At 33.0% G+C, this 17781-nt stretch overlaps 2 protein-coding genes and 1 pseudogene across 3 annotated transcripts; 2 read left to right on the plus strand and 1 right to left on the minus strand.

The window, feature by feature from the left end:
• The first annotated feature begins 252 nt into the window (after nucleotides 1-252).
• On the plus strand, nucleotides 253-5231 carry LOC145562498 (hyperosmolality-gated Ca2+ permeable channel 4.1 pseudogene; annotated as a pseudogene). The gene is made up of 4 exons (XR_014094393.1): nucleotides 253-2990; nucleotides 3841-4087; nucleotides 4744-4804; nucleotides 4886-5231. The product of XR_014094393.1 is annotated as a hyperosmolality-gated Ca2+ permeable channel 4.1 pseudogene (transcript).
• Nucleotides 5232-7392: 2161 nt separating this feature from the next.
• Nucleotides 7393-13513, plus strand: LOC145565314 (uncharacterized). Its single transcript, XM_081625360.1, has 15 exons — nucleotides 7393-7472; nucleotides 8599-8680; nucleotides 9261-9382; nucleotides 10649-10762; nucleotides 10972-11088; nucleotides 11187-11322; nucleotides 11415-11588; nucleotides 11682-11840; nucleotides 11925-12031; nucleotides 12117-12207; nucleotides 12309-12450; nucleotides 12583-12742; nucleotides 12841-12957; nucleotides 13044-13170; nucleotides 13277-13513. The coding sequence occupies exons 1-15, from the start codon at nucleotides 7393-7395 to the stop codon at nucleotides 13511-13513; spliced, it is 1965 nt and encodes a 654-aa protein (XP_081481486.1).
• Nucleotides 13514-13841: 328 nt separating this feature from the next.
• Nucleotides 13842-17272, minus strand: LOC145564026 (uncharacterized). The gene is made up of 13 exons (XM_081624390.1): nucleotides 17131-17272; nucleotides 16659-16763; nucleotides 16435-16554; nucleotides 16207-16342; nucleotides 15882-16052; nucleotides 15628-15783; nucleotides 15428-15534; nucleotides 15243-15324; nucleotides 15012-15153; nucleotides 14757-14916; nucleotides 14557-14673; nucleotides 14337-14460; nucleotides 13842-14247 (listed from the first exon to the last, which is right to left on the minus strand). Exons 1-13 carry the CDS (start codon nucleotides 17202-17204, stop codon nucleotides 13981-13983), a joined length of 1761 nt encoding a protein of 586 aa, XP_081480516.1. The 5' UTR covers nucleotides 17205-17272; the 3' UTR covers nucleotides 13842-13980.
• Between the last annotated feature and the right edge of the window lie 509 nt (nucleotides 17273-17781).

A 17781-nucleotide genomic window follows, 5' to 3' on the forward strand; every position in this document is an offset into this window, starting at 1 on the left:
ATAACCTCTTATAGCTTTTTATTCTAAAAAAAAAAAAAAAAAAAAACCCTCTTATAGCTTTTATAATGTCACAATAATTAACTTTTATTTCAACATAATAACCTTTATTTTGATGTAGTAACCTTTTTTTTTTTATTGACATATTGTTTCTAATGTTGGTGGTCCACAATAAATTAGTGTGAACCAGGTCTATTTAAGGATTTGTATTATACCTGCTATGCACTCCGTATTTGTAATTACTCGTAAATCTGGAGTCAGATTAGATTAGCAACACAAACATATTTGTTCACCTCCTTTCCTCATCTAGCATCTCCCTCTGACTCTCCCATCTTCTTTCCTCTAATTCAATCAAATTCCCCAACCCCTAATTTCTCTCTCCTTAATTCCCAATTCTACTACTTCTTCAATCAATCTAATGATTCCCTCTTTTCTTCTTCCCCAATTTAAACCCTAATTCCTTTTCCACTCTCTCTCCTCCCCCAATTCACCATTCTTGGGAGGAGAGAAGCTTTCAACAATGGCGGAAATCTCACCCTCTTTGCCTCCTCCAACCTTCGACGACTTCACATGGTACGGCAACATCCAGTACCTTCTCAATATCTCCGCAATCGGAGCTCTTTCATGTCTGTGCATCTTCCTTCTTGTTAAGCTTCGCAGCGATCACCGCCGTATTCCCGGCCCTTTCTCTCTCCTGTCGAAGCTCCTCGCTGTTTGGCACGCCACTGCGCGCGAGATCGCGCTCCATTGCGGCGCTGATGCGTCGCAATTCCTCGTGATCGAAGGCGGTACCTTTGCCACCCTCTCTGCTACTTCTGTTGTTGGTTTGTTTGCGGTTTTGCTCAATATCTATGCAGGGAATGCGGCGATGGATGATGTTTTCTCGAAAACGACGATTACCCATATTGCGAAAGGTTCGTTTCCTTTGTGGGTTCATTTTGTTTTCATGGTTTGTATTGTCTATTTGGTGCATAGAGGTGCATTTAAGGTTGAGGAATGGTTGAAATTCACTAGGTTTAGAGATAGTTATGGAAATCCTAGTGACCCTAGTGCGATTTCGAGTGCGATTTTTACTATTATGGTGCAGGGTGTGCCTAAGAGTTTGGCTACTAATAAGACTCCCTTTGAGGAGTATTTTCAGTCTAAGTATCCTGGGAAGGTTTATAGGGTGATTGTTCCTATGGATTTGTCGAATTTGGATGATTTGGTGGAGGATTTGGTTAGGGTTAGGGATGATATTTCTAAGTTGGTGGCAAAGATGGATGCTCGTTTCGTTTATGGTGAGGACGAAGAGGAGGGTGAGTATATGGGATATTATGAGGGAGGGGATGGTATTTGGGGGAAGGTGAAGGGGGTGTGGGAGGAGGTGTGTGATAGATTGGGTTGGACCGATGAGAAGAGGTTGAGGAGGTTGCAGGAGTTGAGAGCTGATCTCGAGACTCAGGTGGCTGCGTATAAGGAAGGCGCAGGACCAGGAGCAGGGGTTGCTTTTGTGGTTTTCAAGGATGTGTATACTGCAAACAAGGCTGTTCAGGATTTTGGGACGGAGAAGCGAATGAGGATTGGGAGGTTCTTTTCGTTAACCGAGTTGCAGCTGCAAAGGAGTCAGTGGAGAGTGGAACGAGCGCCTTTGGCAACTGATATATATTGGCGTCATTTAGGTTCAACAAAAGTATCACTGAAATTGCGGAGGGTTATTGTGAATACCCTTTTATTATTGATGCTCTTGTTCTTCAGCTCCCCTCTTGCTGTGATATCTGCTTTACAGAGGGCAGGAAGGATAATCAATGCAGAAGCCATGGATAATGCTGAATCATGGTTATCTTGGCTGCAAAGCTCAAGTTGGATCGCAGCAATATTTCTTCAGTTCTTGCCTAATGTGCTTGTGTTTGTGAGCATGTATATACTAATCCCTGCAGCTTTGTCCTATCTCTCCAAGTTTGAAAAGCACCTTACTGTTTCAGGGGAACAAAGGGCAGCACTGATCAAAATGGTTTGCTTCTTTTTGGTAAACCTAATAGTTTTAAGGGGTTTGGTTGAGTCTTCTCTTGAGAGCACAATCCTGAGCATGGGGCGATGTTACTTGGATGGGGAAGATTGCAAGAGGATTGAGCAGTATATGAGTGCTTCCTTTTTGGCTAAATCATGCCTTTCGTCGCTTGCATTTCTGATTACTTGCACTTTCCTGGGTATATCTGTTGATTTACTTACGCCAATTCCATGGATAAAGAGGAATCTGCAGAAGTTTCGTAAGAATGACATGCTTCAACTAGTACCTGAACACACTGAAGACTATCCACTAGAATCTGATGTAATTGATACCCTTCGCAGACCTTTGATCCCCGAAGAAGAATTTGAGCCTGCAGTTAGAAATGGTGGAAGGTTGAATGTGATTGATTTACAGGGACATGATCTCTCTGTCTATCCAGTTAGTGGAGCTTCACCCATGCCTAAGCAAACCTTCGATTTTGCTCTGTATTATGCTTTTAACCTCACCATTTTTGCCCTTACAATGATCTACTCCTCATTTGCTCCCCTTGTGGTTCCAGTTGGTGCTATTTACTTTGGTTACAGGTACATGGTCGATAAGTACAACTTCTTATTTGTGTACCGAGTTCGGGGTTTTCCTGCTGGTAACGATGGAAAACTGATGGATACAGTATTATCAATCATGCGCTTCTGTGTGGATCTTTATCTGATCTCTATGCTCATCTTCTTTTCAATCCATGGGGACTTGATGAAGCTACAAGCAATATTCACTCTAGGTGTGTTGGTGATGTATAAACTGTTACCATCAGTAAGTGATGGCTTTCAGCCTGCCATCTTACAAGATGTGCAGATTGTTGATCGTGTTTTGGAAGGACCGATTGATTATGAGGTGTTCTCACAACCTAGGTTTGATTGGGATACAATTTATAGTTGATACGAGGTTTCTACACTTGCAGATTGAATTCCTCTTGTTCATAATGTATAAATCTGTCATGGATTTGCAAGTGAGTACACGGTTACTACTTTTTTGGTTCATGTACATAATTCTTATTGCTTATTCAGATATATTCTTTTTACTTCAGTGATTCAGTCGTGCATACATTTCTTTGTTTTCTGTATTTGCTTTCGGTCATTTGCCCCCTTTAGAATTTCACATGCACAAAAAAAAGGTTCTAGGAATTCTCCCGAGTCATTGGATTGAAAGAAAGATAGAAAAACACCCCATATTGTTTAACTCTGCCCATAAGGCAGTAAGCTAGTAAGGGTCTGTTCTGATTGACTGAATTGAACTGAACTGAACTTATTGGAGCTGAATTGAACTGAACTGAAAATAAGCTGAAGAGAACAGGCCCTAACTAGATCGGCTAATTACTAGAGAGAATCTCGGTCTTTTCACTAATTCCGAAATGCATTGGATCTGTTTTGGGTGATCTATTCAATTATACGGGGATTGTAAAGCCACCCATGTGAGATATATGAAGAAACTGGCTGTCAGATGATTTTTTTTCTGTAATCTAAGGTGGCTGAGACATTAAAACTGCAAATTTGTTCATGAGATTCATGTGTAGAACGAGTTATAAACCATATACTTATTTCTAAGTGTAAAAAAGATGAAAAGGAAAATGAATAGAAGAGAAAAGAAATAAGAAGTTTCCTACTATAAATGAGGATTTGGTCAATGCTTCTCCCTAAATCCACTCTCAACCAAGCAAAACATTCTACTCCTGTTGCTTTAAGAGACCACTATGGCCCAACCCCTACTAATTCCATACTTATAAAGCATAATTATCTCTCTAAAATGTGGCTAATTTTAAACTTTTGACTCCTGTTTATATATGCCACATGAATGTCTAGTGAATAAAGGAGTTAAGTGGCATATAAAGTCATCACCACGACGTTTTCGAGCTTTTTGAGGTGTGTTAAATTTTCAGAGGAGATCAAAGAGAATGAGAGGTAAAGTTACGAAGAACAGTCTAAGGGATTCAATTGAGTCAGAGCAGTCTAATGGTGGAAGCAAGAACCGACCTGTTTGTCCGAAGCCACGTCGCCCTGTTACCGCCATCCCTGAAGTTCTCAAGCCTCCTAGATGCACCAAGAACAGGTTTATACCTATAATTCTCCATGTTTCGTTTGTTTATATACATAAGATGTCCTGTTCACGTCAAAATAAGATTTCGCATCCAATTTTAGATTAAGTTTTTATGAGGATTTCTCGCATATGATTTAAAATATGGATTCATAAAATAAGATTTCATTTTGTGATCACGAAGTATATTAATAGTGATTCGAAAATTTGACATAGTATGATGAACGTAAGTTTCTGTTTGCTTTAAAGATTACTTAGCAAATGATTTCGAACCTAAGCTTTCTAAAAATACTAATCCTATACAAATAATCTTAAAAGAGTAATTAAAGTTTAGTTTTTTTATTTTTATTTTTATTTTTTTTGTGTGTTCTACCCGGTTCAACCTTAGGGGGTGATTAGAATTTAGAATTCTTAATACTAGTAGATAAATTAAAGAAGTTAAAAGATAAATAAACTATTTTTATTTATCGGAAGATATTGTAGATAAATTTCAAGTTTCAAAAGTTATATATTTACAACTATACCATAATTACCTACTATAACACTTTTGAAGATCTTACAACTCACATGAATTCTCAAGTCCAAATATGATTGTGCTTTCATAATTGTTAATCTTTTCTCACCCCAAAAAAAGGGTAAAAGTTTCTTATAGTTCTTATGTTGCATTATAGGCAAACAAATCAGCTAAATAGTGATGGAAGGAACACAATTTTGAGCTTGCTAGACGAAAAGGTTAGCGATTAATGAATAGTATCAAGTAATTAACATTCTAAATCATACCATATCATATCATGTTTAATTACATTTTTGCAGAGGTTAAATGAAGGATATGCATCTACTTGTGGTGGTTGTTCTCCATCCTATTCCGGATCTCCACCAGGAAGAACGGGTAATCCGATTATCCATGATGTACAGTTCATCCATCAAATGGAGCTTTTCTCTCCTTTGTATAATGCTCTCTGAAAAAAAAGTCGGATTCAACTCTCTAGCCTCACCAAATCGGACGGCATTTATACCATGATTTTGTTAGACTAAATAATATAGATAGTCACACACAAAAGTGGTGCGTTTAGATGTGATTTGATCTCACATTTTAAGTATTACACTCTAAAGTTAATACTCGGCTAGGTAAAATGGTAAATAATTAGTAGAACAAGAAACTATTGAATTCTTGTAATTTTACGATGAAGCTAATTTTTTATGTATGTATATACAAAGTATATAATAAAGTTAATAAACCTTTTTTTAGATTATGCATGTGTTTTTTATTTGTATAGAACAGGAAATATATAGTAATTTATGCAATGTTTTGCAAATTCCAATTTATAACATAGCACAACCAAAACTGAGGATCATGTCGATCAAGAATTAATCTGCAGTAAACATTGAACAACAAATTGGACAAAATTTATGATGGGAGTAAAACAGTCAACTTTAAAGGCAACCAAATATGAAGTAACTTTTTATTTTTTTTTTATTTTTTACCGTAACTAAAATAAAAGACGGTTTCTGAAAAAAAAAAAAAAAAAAAAAAAACATAGACAACTTCGAACAAGGGAAGATAACCCAGGTGTTACAGTAATAAGCCCTGCTTGACCTGTGCATTGAGCGTAACCATAGCTCTTTCAAACAAACTCCTTCGTCGTAAATAGGGATGTCAATGGGGCGGGGTGGGACGGATGTTGACCTTTCCATCCCCATTTCCACCTAAAATTTTCATCCCCCAACCTCGCGGTGGGTCCAAAATTCATCCCCATTCCCGCCTCGGTGGGTACAATTTCAAAACCATCCCCGTTCCACCCCTCACTTGGATATCCATCCCCACTAAATCTCCACCTAAGACCCGTCTAATCCCCACCTTTTTTAATATTACATACTTTTTTAGTTATAATTATACACAATCCAACATAATTAATATAGATTCCAAAATAAAAAAAGTATTATTAATATTACACACTTTTTTAGTTATAGTATTAGTATACTACAAACTATTATGTCAACTCAATATTTTATACGAGTAGAAATAATATAAAGATGTCGTAATTAATTTCTACTTGATCATTAACACAAACTAACAAGATAGAATTTTTATAAATTTCATAAACTAAAGTGGTATTCTATTAGGATTGGGAAACACCATAATACGAATTATGTTATAAGAGTACTATAAATATCTAATACGAAGTAGGCTTTGTTAATTACATATAAAACCATTCAAGAAATTAAACACAATTTATACATCAAGCCTTTTATACTTTAGTCATCACTAGCCTTTTCTTCAACGTAAACACCTTTGAGGTACGTGTATGTCCCCAGATCACAACTTTTGTGAAAATAGTTAAGAACATTCTCAATCATATAATTTGTATAATACTTAGATGAAAGTTTCTTATGATCATCGATCAATAAATAAGAGTTTTTTATTTTAATTTTATTTTTGATATTTGAGGAATATCAAATAAGACGGACAAATTTTGTTTTATACCAAAAAAAAATTATAATCACCAAAAATAGAGCTAGAAAATATGTGTATAAACATGGTAAATTGTGGTGAATGTCTTGATTAGCATTGTCAAGTTGTAGAAGTGTATGAAGTATGAACTCATCTCTATAAAAACCTTATTAGCAACCCTATTTCATTAAAAAAAAAAAAAAAAAAAAAAAATTCAGTTAGGGTTCCTCATGCATGTACAATACCTAAAAATTTGTGACAGTTAAATCTAACTAAAAAATCGCACGATAACTAAATCCAGCTTAAATAGTAGTTAGCAATTAAATTAAAAATACTCTAAGATCTTAAGATAAAATTTCAATTTTCGTCCTAAGTTGTGTAGCTATATGCCTATATACGAAGTATAGGATTATTTGGCTGCATACCTCGTACACTTTTTAGTTTTTCCTTTTTTTTTTTTTTTTTTTTCCTCTGTAGTTGATACTATTGTAAATAACTAAAATCATTTTATAGCAAAGTCGTAAGGTAAAGCCCTTACATGTTTAAATTTCATGCTTGAATAGAAGCTCTATCGTTAAAGAGAAAACATATTTACAATTAGACTATTTTTTATTTATTTATTTATTTTTTTAATAAATTACGGAATTTAGCCCTAGAGGCTAAGATTTTAAAAGTAAAATCTCACAATTTTGATTTTTTCTTCGTTGGTAAATAAATTTGAATCCTTTTATATTCATTTTATTTTCTTTCTTTTCTTTACTATTTATACGTATTACATAATTGGTGAGGGTTGAAAAAATTATATACAAAATTTGTCAGTAACTTTTTTTAAATTTTTTTTTTGGTGTATCAGAATTAATATTTTGTAATGGAGCTTCGAAAGAATACGACCATCTTTTTCATATTTCTTTTAATGGTGCTTGGAAATGCCAATGCAAGAACACTTTGGTACGTTAATTTGTTTATTTTCATGATAATAATAATTGTTAAGCTTAATTGTCACTGCAAAATTGTTTTCATATATAATCAATTTGTCTAAATATATTGTGTCAAAAAAAAAAAAAAAAAAAAGTCTAAATATGTTGGGTCAAAAAAAAAAAATGTCTAAATATCTGTTTCTTTTTCTTAATTGTCACTGCAAAATTGTTTATATATATATATATATATATATATATATATATATATATCTAAATAATCGATTTGTCAATATATCTGTTTCTTTTTACTTTCATTAAAAAAAAAAAAAAAAAAAACACTCAATGTTAAACATTTTATGAAAACAATAAATATTTTATTATTTATTAATTAAAAAAGTGATATGTCATTTGAAACCCGTATGGAAAAATGGAAAAATATATACTCATATAATTTTATTTGTGCGATTTTGTTTTATTTGGACCTCGTGGCAAGCCTGAATATCTATATTGAAAAAAAAAATTGTCTACATAATTTTACCTATATTATTCTTCCTCTTCAATTAGCAACTTTTACCTATGTTACACTTCTTTCTTATTATTTAAAATGCAGTGATATGCCGAAGAAAATCAATGATAATGGAGGAACAAAAGACGTTGCCAAACCCGTTACATTAAGGATCAATGAACAATATGTACGTCATAATATCTATATTTTTTCTTTTTTTCGTCTTTGGTTAAAACTACTTTAGGGCTCGTTTGGCATTGTTGTGGTTTTCTGTTTTTTGGTTTTTTGTTTTTAAAAACCATATGATAAATGTCCTATAATAAATCAAAAATTAGTCAAATTTATTAAAATCATAATAATTTTGAAAACTGACAACAGAAAAAAGGAAACGCCTTTTTTTTGTTTTTTGTTTTTGGTTTTATGTTTTCAAAAAACAGAAATATATGTCATTTGAAACCCGTATGGAAAAATGGAAAAATATATACTCATATAATTTTATTTGTGCGATCTTGTTTTATTTGGACCTCGTTGCAAGCCTGAATATCTATATTGAAAAAAAAAATTGTCTACATAATTTTACCTATATTATTCTACCTCTTCAATTAGCAACTTTTACCTATGTTACACTTCTTTCTTATTATTTAAAATGCAGTGATATGCCGAAGAAAATCAATGATAATGGAGGAACAAAAGACGTTGCCAAACCCGTTACATTAAGGATCAATGAACAATATGTACGTCATAATATCTATATCTTTTCTTTTTTTCGTCTTTGGTTAAAACTACTTTAATTTTCAGGTTTTTACTATTTTTCACGCCAAAAAAAAATAAAAAATAAAGATAAAAATGAGACAAATAACATAGCAATAGTTAATTTCAAATATAAACCTTTGATATATATTATAAGGCTCCATTCACTTCACTTTATTTTTGCTGAACTAAAATTAATTTTATTGAACTAAAATTATTTTTGTTTAACTTAATTAAATTATTTTTACTGATCCGAATTTATTTCTGCTGAACTAAAATTACTTTTATTGATTTTCTACTATATATATATATATATATATATATATATATATATATATATATATATATATATATATATATTTCTTTTATAGTTATTGAATTTTATTGAATTGAAATTATTTTTATTGAATTGAACTTATTTTTACTAAACTGAAATTATATTTTGATTGTCGATGATCTTTACATGTAAAAATATAATATATCAGTTACCTTACTTTAAAAAATAAGTATTAAATAATTTATTACATTAATCTATATTCTAATTTAATATTGTTATTGATTTAGGTTGTTATGGATAACGGAGTTGTAGAAGTAACTCTAACAATTCCGGAAGGCCACGTGGCTGGAATTCAGTACGGTGGAATGAAAAATGTATTGGATTCTAGTCGCAAAGTAAGCAGTAGAGGGTGAGTTCAATTTTTCGCAAATAATTTTCAATAATATTGAAATTTCATAATTTTCATAATTTTTAATTATATTGGAATTTGATATACATTTCAGGTATTGAGATATTTTTTGGACAATGAAAGATACCAACGGAGAAGATTGGTATACTTTACTATGCTAATAATTTATTGATTTATCATTAACACAATAATAAATATTTTTTTTTTCCATTTATGCAAAATCACAATTTTGAAATAATATATTTTTGAAATGAAATATTACCGATTGTTGAGTATGCAGCGGAATGAAATTAATGATGTAGAGATTGAATAGTATAAATAAAGAGAAATAAAGTCAAGATAAATAGTAGAAAGAAAATGGACCTAAGATACCGACCAGAACTTGAAAAATAATCTATTATAGGAATATAAGATAATATAAGAACCCTTGAAAGGTTGAGTGGTACAAGCATAGTCGTAAAGGAGTATTACAAAATAAGAATAATGGAATAGATAAGGTAGATAATTTACAAGGAGGGTAGATAGAGAGGAAGACTGGTGTATAGATATGACTTCTTGTGTGTATGCCTTGGTTGAATGCCGGTGACCAATATTTATGGTTGAATATGGAGCTAGGAAGAAATGTCCGAAAAATTCCAAAGCTTTCTTCATAATACATGTAGTTATAATATTCTAGAATGCTCACAAGCCATATTTCTAATTGCTTCCAATATCAAGAATTCTTTAGAATATTTAAGTAGATAATTTTAGAGAAAACATAAACAAGTACTAACCTTGTTTGATTTTTCGAAGATTTTTAGAAAATGCAAAAATACTCCACCAAATAATTTTTAGTACACAAAATTTCATATACTCGTATTTAGAGGTGGTTTTGAGAATGTAGGAGCATAGGCAAAAAAAAAAAAAAGAAAAAAAAAAAAAAACACTTAGGAGCTCTTTCATACAAGCATTTATATTGATATGTTATTCCCTCCATTCCATGATTTTTTAATTTTGAATATTAATTTTTCTATATATTCATCATTGATAAAATAATTATAGAAAAAATTATTTTGAGTAACCAACCCAAAAATATTTTACATATTATTATTCAAATTTCATTCATATACAATTGAAAAATGTAAAAAAAAAGTTGATGATTAAATAGGTTAGAAAGTCAAAACAATGCATGTATTATACAACGAAGGTATGGAGTAGTGTATATGATGTGCTTAGCTATAACAAAAGAATTACAAATCAAATTCTCATAATTATTTGATGATGCAGGTTACATATGGAAAATTTCAAAGTAATAACGCAAGATGACGATAAAGTAGAACTTTCGTTTTCAACACAATGGAATGGAGGTCAAAATTCAATTCCAATCAATATAGACAAGAGGTATACGGATTAATGCTTAAATAAAAAAATAAATAAATAAATAAATAAAAAAAAACCAGAAAAAAGAAAATTGTTTGTTTTTGGTTTCGTAATTTTGAACTTCAAACTTATCAAATGTGTAACTGATAACTAAGAACTACTCTATGTGGTTTCCAAAAATCGACAAAGGATTAGCAATACTAATTATGTGTAATGCTCGGATATTGTAGATTTGTAATGCTTCGAGGGTCATCCGGCTTATACAATTATGTCGTCTTAGATCATGATCAAAGTTTTCCCGCTACAAAACTTTCTCAAATAAGAGTAGCCTACAAACTTCCAAACAAGTAAGAAGATTAAATTAATTTTATTTTCTTAATCACTAGTTTGAACAAGTAATTTGTTGCATTCTCCCTAATCACAATTTTATTTTTTTTGGTTATAGGTTCAATTACATGGTTATTTCAGACGACATACAAAAATTCATGCCAATGGAACAAGATTACAAGAATGGTCAACCTCTTGCTTACAGAGAAGCCATTATGTGGACAAATAGTTCTGATCCAACGTCAAAAACTGCGGTACATATATATTGTTGTTGGTATATACAATATACAATTTTTTATATGATTTTGAGAATTATGGTTAATTAATTTCTTATCTAATTAATCAGGTTGAGGACAAATATCAGTACTCACAAGACATGAAAGATCAACAAGTACATGGATGGATATCCTCTGGCGAATTTCCGGTTGGATTTTGGCTCATCAAAGCGAGTACTGAGTTTTATTCAGCTGGTCCTTTCAAGCAGGAGCTCACTTCTCATATGGGTCCAGTTAGCCTTATTGTATGTACACACAACTTTGTACATAATTACGAAATATACAAAGTTTAATATCATTAACTTGTTGGGTTATTAACCATTGTTGATTGTTTTCAGGACTTTTTCAGCGGACATTATGCTGGCCAAAATTTCCTACTATCAGTTCAGGATGGAGAACGTTGGCAAAAGGTTATCGGCCCTTATTTTGTTTACTTGAACAAAGCATCTACCTTGAATGATCCTTATGCACAACTTTGGAGCGATGCAAAACAACAGGTAATATAAAAAGTTCCTAAAACTTTATAATTCACGTTTATTAGTAATTTATGGAAAAATTTCCTAACAAATTTTATGCATCAGTTGCAAAAAGAAATTGAGAAATGGCCCTATGAATTTCCATCATCCGATATTTATGCAAAAGCTAATCAACGAGGATCTGTTGGAGGTCAATTGCTCATTCGTGATAGGTATGTAATGTTTTTGTTGTCACTTTCTTCTAAAATCATACTCCGTACTTAGTATAGGCTAACTTATCATCATTTATGGTTGTAGATATTTGAGTAATGAATTGATACCAGCAAGTTCTGCTTGGGTGGGATTAGCCGAGCCTGGTAAAGAGGGTTCATGGCAAACGGAAACAAAGGTAAGAAAAATCGAAACACCATTTTTCTTTACTGTGTAATGTGTGTATTACTCTGATCTTTTTTTCATTTAATGAACTTCTTTTGGATGATGATATAACAGGGCTATCAGTTTTGGACTAAGGCAGATAATGATGGAAATTTTATTATTAAAGGAGTTCATGAAGGGGAATACAGTCTCTTTGCATGGGTTCCTGGTTTCTTAGGAGAATATAAACATAATTCAAACATTTTAGTTCATCCAGGTTCGATTTCTTCCTACACTAAGTCTGTATTTGTAATACTATTGTATGATCAAAACTTAAGCTCGAGTTTAATAAGTTCATAACAAACCTACAACAGAACGTTTATTATTGATTTGTTATGTTAATGTATAGGCGAACAAATCAATATGAACGAGGTTGTGTATGAGCCACCACGAAATGGACCAACACTTTGGGAAATAGGGATACCTGATCGTACAGCAGCAGAGTTTTTTGTGCCTGACCCAAGTCCTGAATACATAAATCCTGCTCTCCTCAGCAATGAGAAGAATAAGTATATATAACATCTTCTACTAATATTACATATACTATCATGCTAGATACTTTTAAAATAGTTGTACTAATTTTAAAGTGAAATTTAAACAATAACAGGTACAGACAATATGGTTTATGGGACAGATACACCGATCTATACCCTGACAATGATCTGGTTTACACGGTTGGTGTTAGCAATTATACAAAACATTGGTTCTTTGCTCATGTACCAAGGTAATAATCTTGTACTTTTGCACGTTATTAATGTTTAATTAAGAATTTACGGGTGTGGCAATCTTGATTCATATATTACAATGCAGGCGAACAGAAATTAAGGATTTACAACCAGCAACATGGCAGATTCAATTCCCACTTAACAATGTAAACCCTTATGGAAGTTATACGTTAAGAATATCATTAGCATCAGCAAGTGCTGCTCAACTTCGAGTAAGTGTGATTAGTTTGACAGTCCTCAGACTTAAACAAGTAAAAGGAATGAATGATATTTTCTATGGAATGTTGTGTTTGATGTTGTGATCATTTGAATTTGCAGGTTCGATTAAATGTTAATCCTACATCCAGACCACACTTTACAACACGCAAGATTGGACTTGATAACGCGATTGCAAGGCATGGAATTCACGGCTTGTATTGGCAGTTCAGCTTTGATGCATCAGGCACATTGCTTCAGAATGGAATGAACACACTATACCTCACCCAATCGATTGCTAGTAGTCCTTTCTGTGGTGTTATGTATGATTATTTACGTTTAGAGGGTCCTAGTTCTTAGTTTAAGTACGAGGTTTAGTGTATAAATAACGTTGATTTATTTTCACAGAGCCATCATTTTTTGAACTCCTTTGTATAGTATAATGATAAATATATTTATTATACACACAATTAATTTACACAATATCATTTTAACAGAGAAATAATGAAGTTCTTCCGTTGTCATGTACGTTCACAATAAAGCTGAATCTAGAAAACTATTTCTAGGAAACATATACGATTTTTCAAAAATTAGGACATAAAAACTTGTAAACTTGAAAGCCAGAAATAGTACGTGATAAAAGCCACTATGAATTGATATTATTAAAACTATCAATTTTAGGGCTAAAGGATGTATTTATATTTGGGGATAAGTTGTTCACCAATGTTATCATATTACATCTTCCTAGTAAAAGTGCCGCAACTAATTTGGGAGATGAAGCTGTGTGTAGAAATTGCAATGTCCTACATCTAACTATGAAGAACCACTTAAAGTTCTTGCAACAACTTCCTAGGAGACGCCGAGGGTCCTTCTAATCGTATGTAGTCATACATAACTCCGCGGAACATTTCCTTGTTCCTGGACTGAGTCAGAAAAATTGTATTGTCTCCAGTCTTAAGAGAGTCAGTCTTTATGCCTATGCTATATAACCGATAGATTCCATGTATCCCATGCCTTGCAATCGCGTTATCCCTGCCTATAAGCAGTGTTGTAAAAACAGGACGGGACTTCACGTCTGGGTTGTTGACTCTAACCTGAAAAAACCAACAATATTTATGTTACACTTTGTGGTAAAACATGTACACATCAAAAGTTTGTTGATTATATGAACCATGTTTCTCACCTGTAATTCGGATTGAGTTGCACCTGCAAGCGCGATGTGTAGTGTATAGTTACCGCTAGGCACAACTTCCTTTAAGGGGAATACAATCTGCCATGTAGTTGGCTCATACATTTGTCCTACCCTCCTACAATACGAACTTTCACCTCAGTAGAGCTGACAAATAGAAAAGAAAAACATGTAGTCTTAGAGGTTATAGCAAGATGTATGAATCATGAAATACCTGAGTACATGAGCATAAAACCAGTGTTTTTTATAGTCACTGACACCAACAGTGTAAACGAGATCTTGCTTCGGGTAAAGATCAGTGTATCGATCCCACAGACCATATTGTCTGTACCTGTTAATATAACAAAACTGACTGTCAATATAGCAATCCTTAGTTGTACAAAGAAATGAAAAAAGGAGTGTGGAAAAACCAACTTGTTTTCGTTATCGTGTAAAAACAATGGGTTGGTGAGGTCTGGTCTAGGGTCAGGGACAAAGAATTCTGCTGCAGAACGGTCAGGGATTCCGATTTCCCACAGTGTCTGTCCGCTCCGTGGAGGTGTAAAAACTTGATCAGCCAAGTTAACCTGTTTCTCTGAAAAATAAGCAGCCAGAGAGTAACATAACATGAGAAATCGACATTTTGATTTGTCAGTTAGAGTGAGCATTTCAGGTCATCAGAGTCAATACCTGGAGCAACAGTGACAACTGATGCAGATTTATAGTCCCCTATGAATCCTGGAACCCATGCATATAGATTATAAGTGCCAGGATGAACATTTTTTATCAAGAACTTTCCATCGCGATCAGTCTGAATCCAGAACTGATAACCCTGCAGCAGTAACAGAAAATTAGTTCTCTGTTTCACATTATGTGGTTTTACCTTAAAGCAGTCATACACTATTGTTATATCTTTCTTACTTTCATTTCATATTGCCACGAGCCTGCGTCACCAGGTAGTGCCAAACCAACCCACCCAACATTTGCTGGTGTAGCTTTTGCTCTATGATACATAAAACGAATAAAATTATCACCTTAAGAACATATATAAACTTTGCTGAATTTCAAGTTTAGGGGTTATTATGTGAAAAGATTTAAGGAAATACCCATCATTGACGAGCAATCTTCCTGCGACAGATCCACGTTGATTAGCCTTAGGAAAATCTAATGACATTGGGAACTCATAAGGCCAACTCTCAGTTTCTTTGAGCATCTGAAACAATCAAAAGTTGCAGGGGCATATGACATATGAAACTGATTAATTAATTAAGTTCACTTCCATAACCATATGCTAATTTTTAAATACCTGATCTTTAGCATGTTGCCATAGCATATTAGGATCTCCTTTCCCAGGTAGGGAATTTAAGTGCACAAAGTACGGTCCAAATACCTTTTTCCATGGCTCTCCGTCCTTGAATCTCATTATCAGATCGGGACCAGCATAATGAGTACTATGAAACATCTGTCAAACATGATAGTAACAGTTCATATTTTGCTTTCACAAAAAGCAGTGAAAAAATATAATAGGTTATGGTTGAAAATTCTAGCTTGAGTACGTACAGCAAGCATGGTCGGACCAACATGAGATGTAAGGTCTTGTTTAAGAGGACCTCCCATTCGGAATTCATCAGTTGGTGTGATCATCCACATTCCAATTCCATGATCAGTGCTAATCCACCCATGTACCTTGTTATCTTTGTCATCACAAGCATATTGGTACTTATCGTCAACCTAATCCAAATTGAAGTAAAAAACAAAGTAATTAGGAAGAACAATCGCGTTTTCCTTCCAACCAAACAGTTCATTCCTAAGAGCAACCTCATAAGCTAAGACTTATTATACTAAGAACGAAGATTATTTCTAGCTTAAACAAGCTTGAGTATACCTGTCCTTTGATCTTAGGATTGGTTGGTCTCGTCAAGAGAACAGCTTCTTTATAGGCTAAAGGTTGTCCGGTCTCACGATCTTGTAGCATTGGCCTTAACCTTTGTAGCTTATCCGAAACAGCCATGTAACGGAACCTAATAAAAACGTTGATGTCACCTCAAGAAAAACATAAAAATTTAACTTTTTTTTTTTTTTTTTTTCAAGGTAGAGAAGATTATATATATACTTGTCAGGTTGAAGCTTGTAAACAGTCCTGATCTGATCCACGTTCAATGATGGCGATCCCTTTTGACGCTCAAAAATGGCATAAGCATAGAACCCTGAGCTACCTTGAAGCATCACATACCTACATAATCAACAATCGAATTAATTTGAATTAACCTCAACTATCATGAAATTGCCTCGATTTTACTCTTGTTCATATATCGTAGATCTGTTCATATACAATACCTAATATCTGCTTGAAGTGGAAGTGATTTAGTCTGCGGACAGAAAAATGAAATTTCTGCCTTATCCGGAGTTTGGCTTATGATTTTGAAACTCGCTCCTACGACACTGCAAATCAAAGTAACTTGTTAGATTATTACATAAGTGCATTAAATTGATAGAAGTAAATTTAATAACATACTTGAATCAGTACAAGCTTGCAATCTTTTCAAGCGAATTTTAATCAATTGAAACTAACTTTTGAACAAACATAAATAAGTTTACTACTCAAATTATCAAGTAACCCATATAAGTTTGTGTATGTTAAATGTTTAGATTGAACTTGCAAATTGTTCTTCATGTGAAATAATTTGACCGATTTTTCATCATTTAATTGTATGTACTCCGTAACAAGATTTTACAAGAGTTAAGTTGGATAAATGACCAAATTACTTTAAACATGCGCCATTTATGCTTAAATGATAGCTGAAATTACCTTATTTCATCTGAGTCATCATTGTCTGGGTTACTGGCTGATGCTATATCCCAGTACCTGTACAGATTAACCATGAATTAGAAAAATATTACATGACGTCACGCGCAATCCAAAAGACTAGGCATGTTAGCTAATTTCTACGAAAAAGTTGTATCAAAATATAAGCACTTATGAAATATTATGCAACATTATATTTCATTTTATGGTATTTACACAACTTATTAAAGTTGAATTTTCCAGTACAATGTCTAATAAAATCAGCTTAAAATCATTAAATTGGTAAGAATGGGTGGTAAATAAATAACTCAATTGATTATGTTAAACGAAGTAGTATGTACCCTCTATCAGATATCCTGTTAGTGACATCAAGTATATTGTCTAGGCCATTAAATCGGATCCCAATAACGTATCCCTCCGGAACAGAAAAGGTGACTTGAACTATGCCATTGTCCAACACAACCTACAATAAAATTGCAGTTAAATCATAATCTTAATTTACATGTAATTAATACCATTGATGTCTAGTCCAATATTTTTTTTTTTTTGGACAAACAAATTTAAAATGTTAATGCAAGAATTGCAGTGGATTTGAATTAGCTAATCTGTTTTTTTTCAAAAAAAAAAATAAAATTGAGCTTATTTTGAAACTAA

Source organism: Chenopodium album, chromosome 10 (genome assembly GCF_948465745.1).
Source record: "Chenopodium album chromosome 10, dcCheAlbu1.1, whole genome shotgun sequence".
NCBI lineage: Eukaryota > Viridiplantae > Streptophyta > Magnoliopsida > Caryophyllales > Amaranthaceae > Chenopodium > Chenopodium album.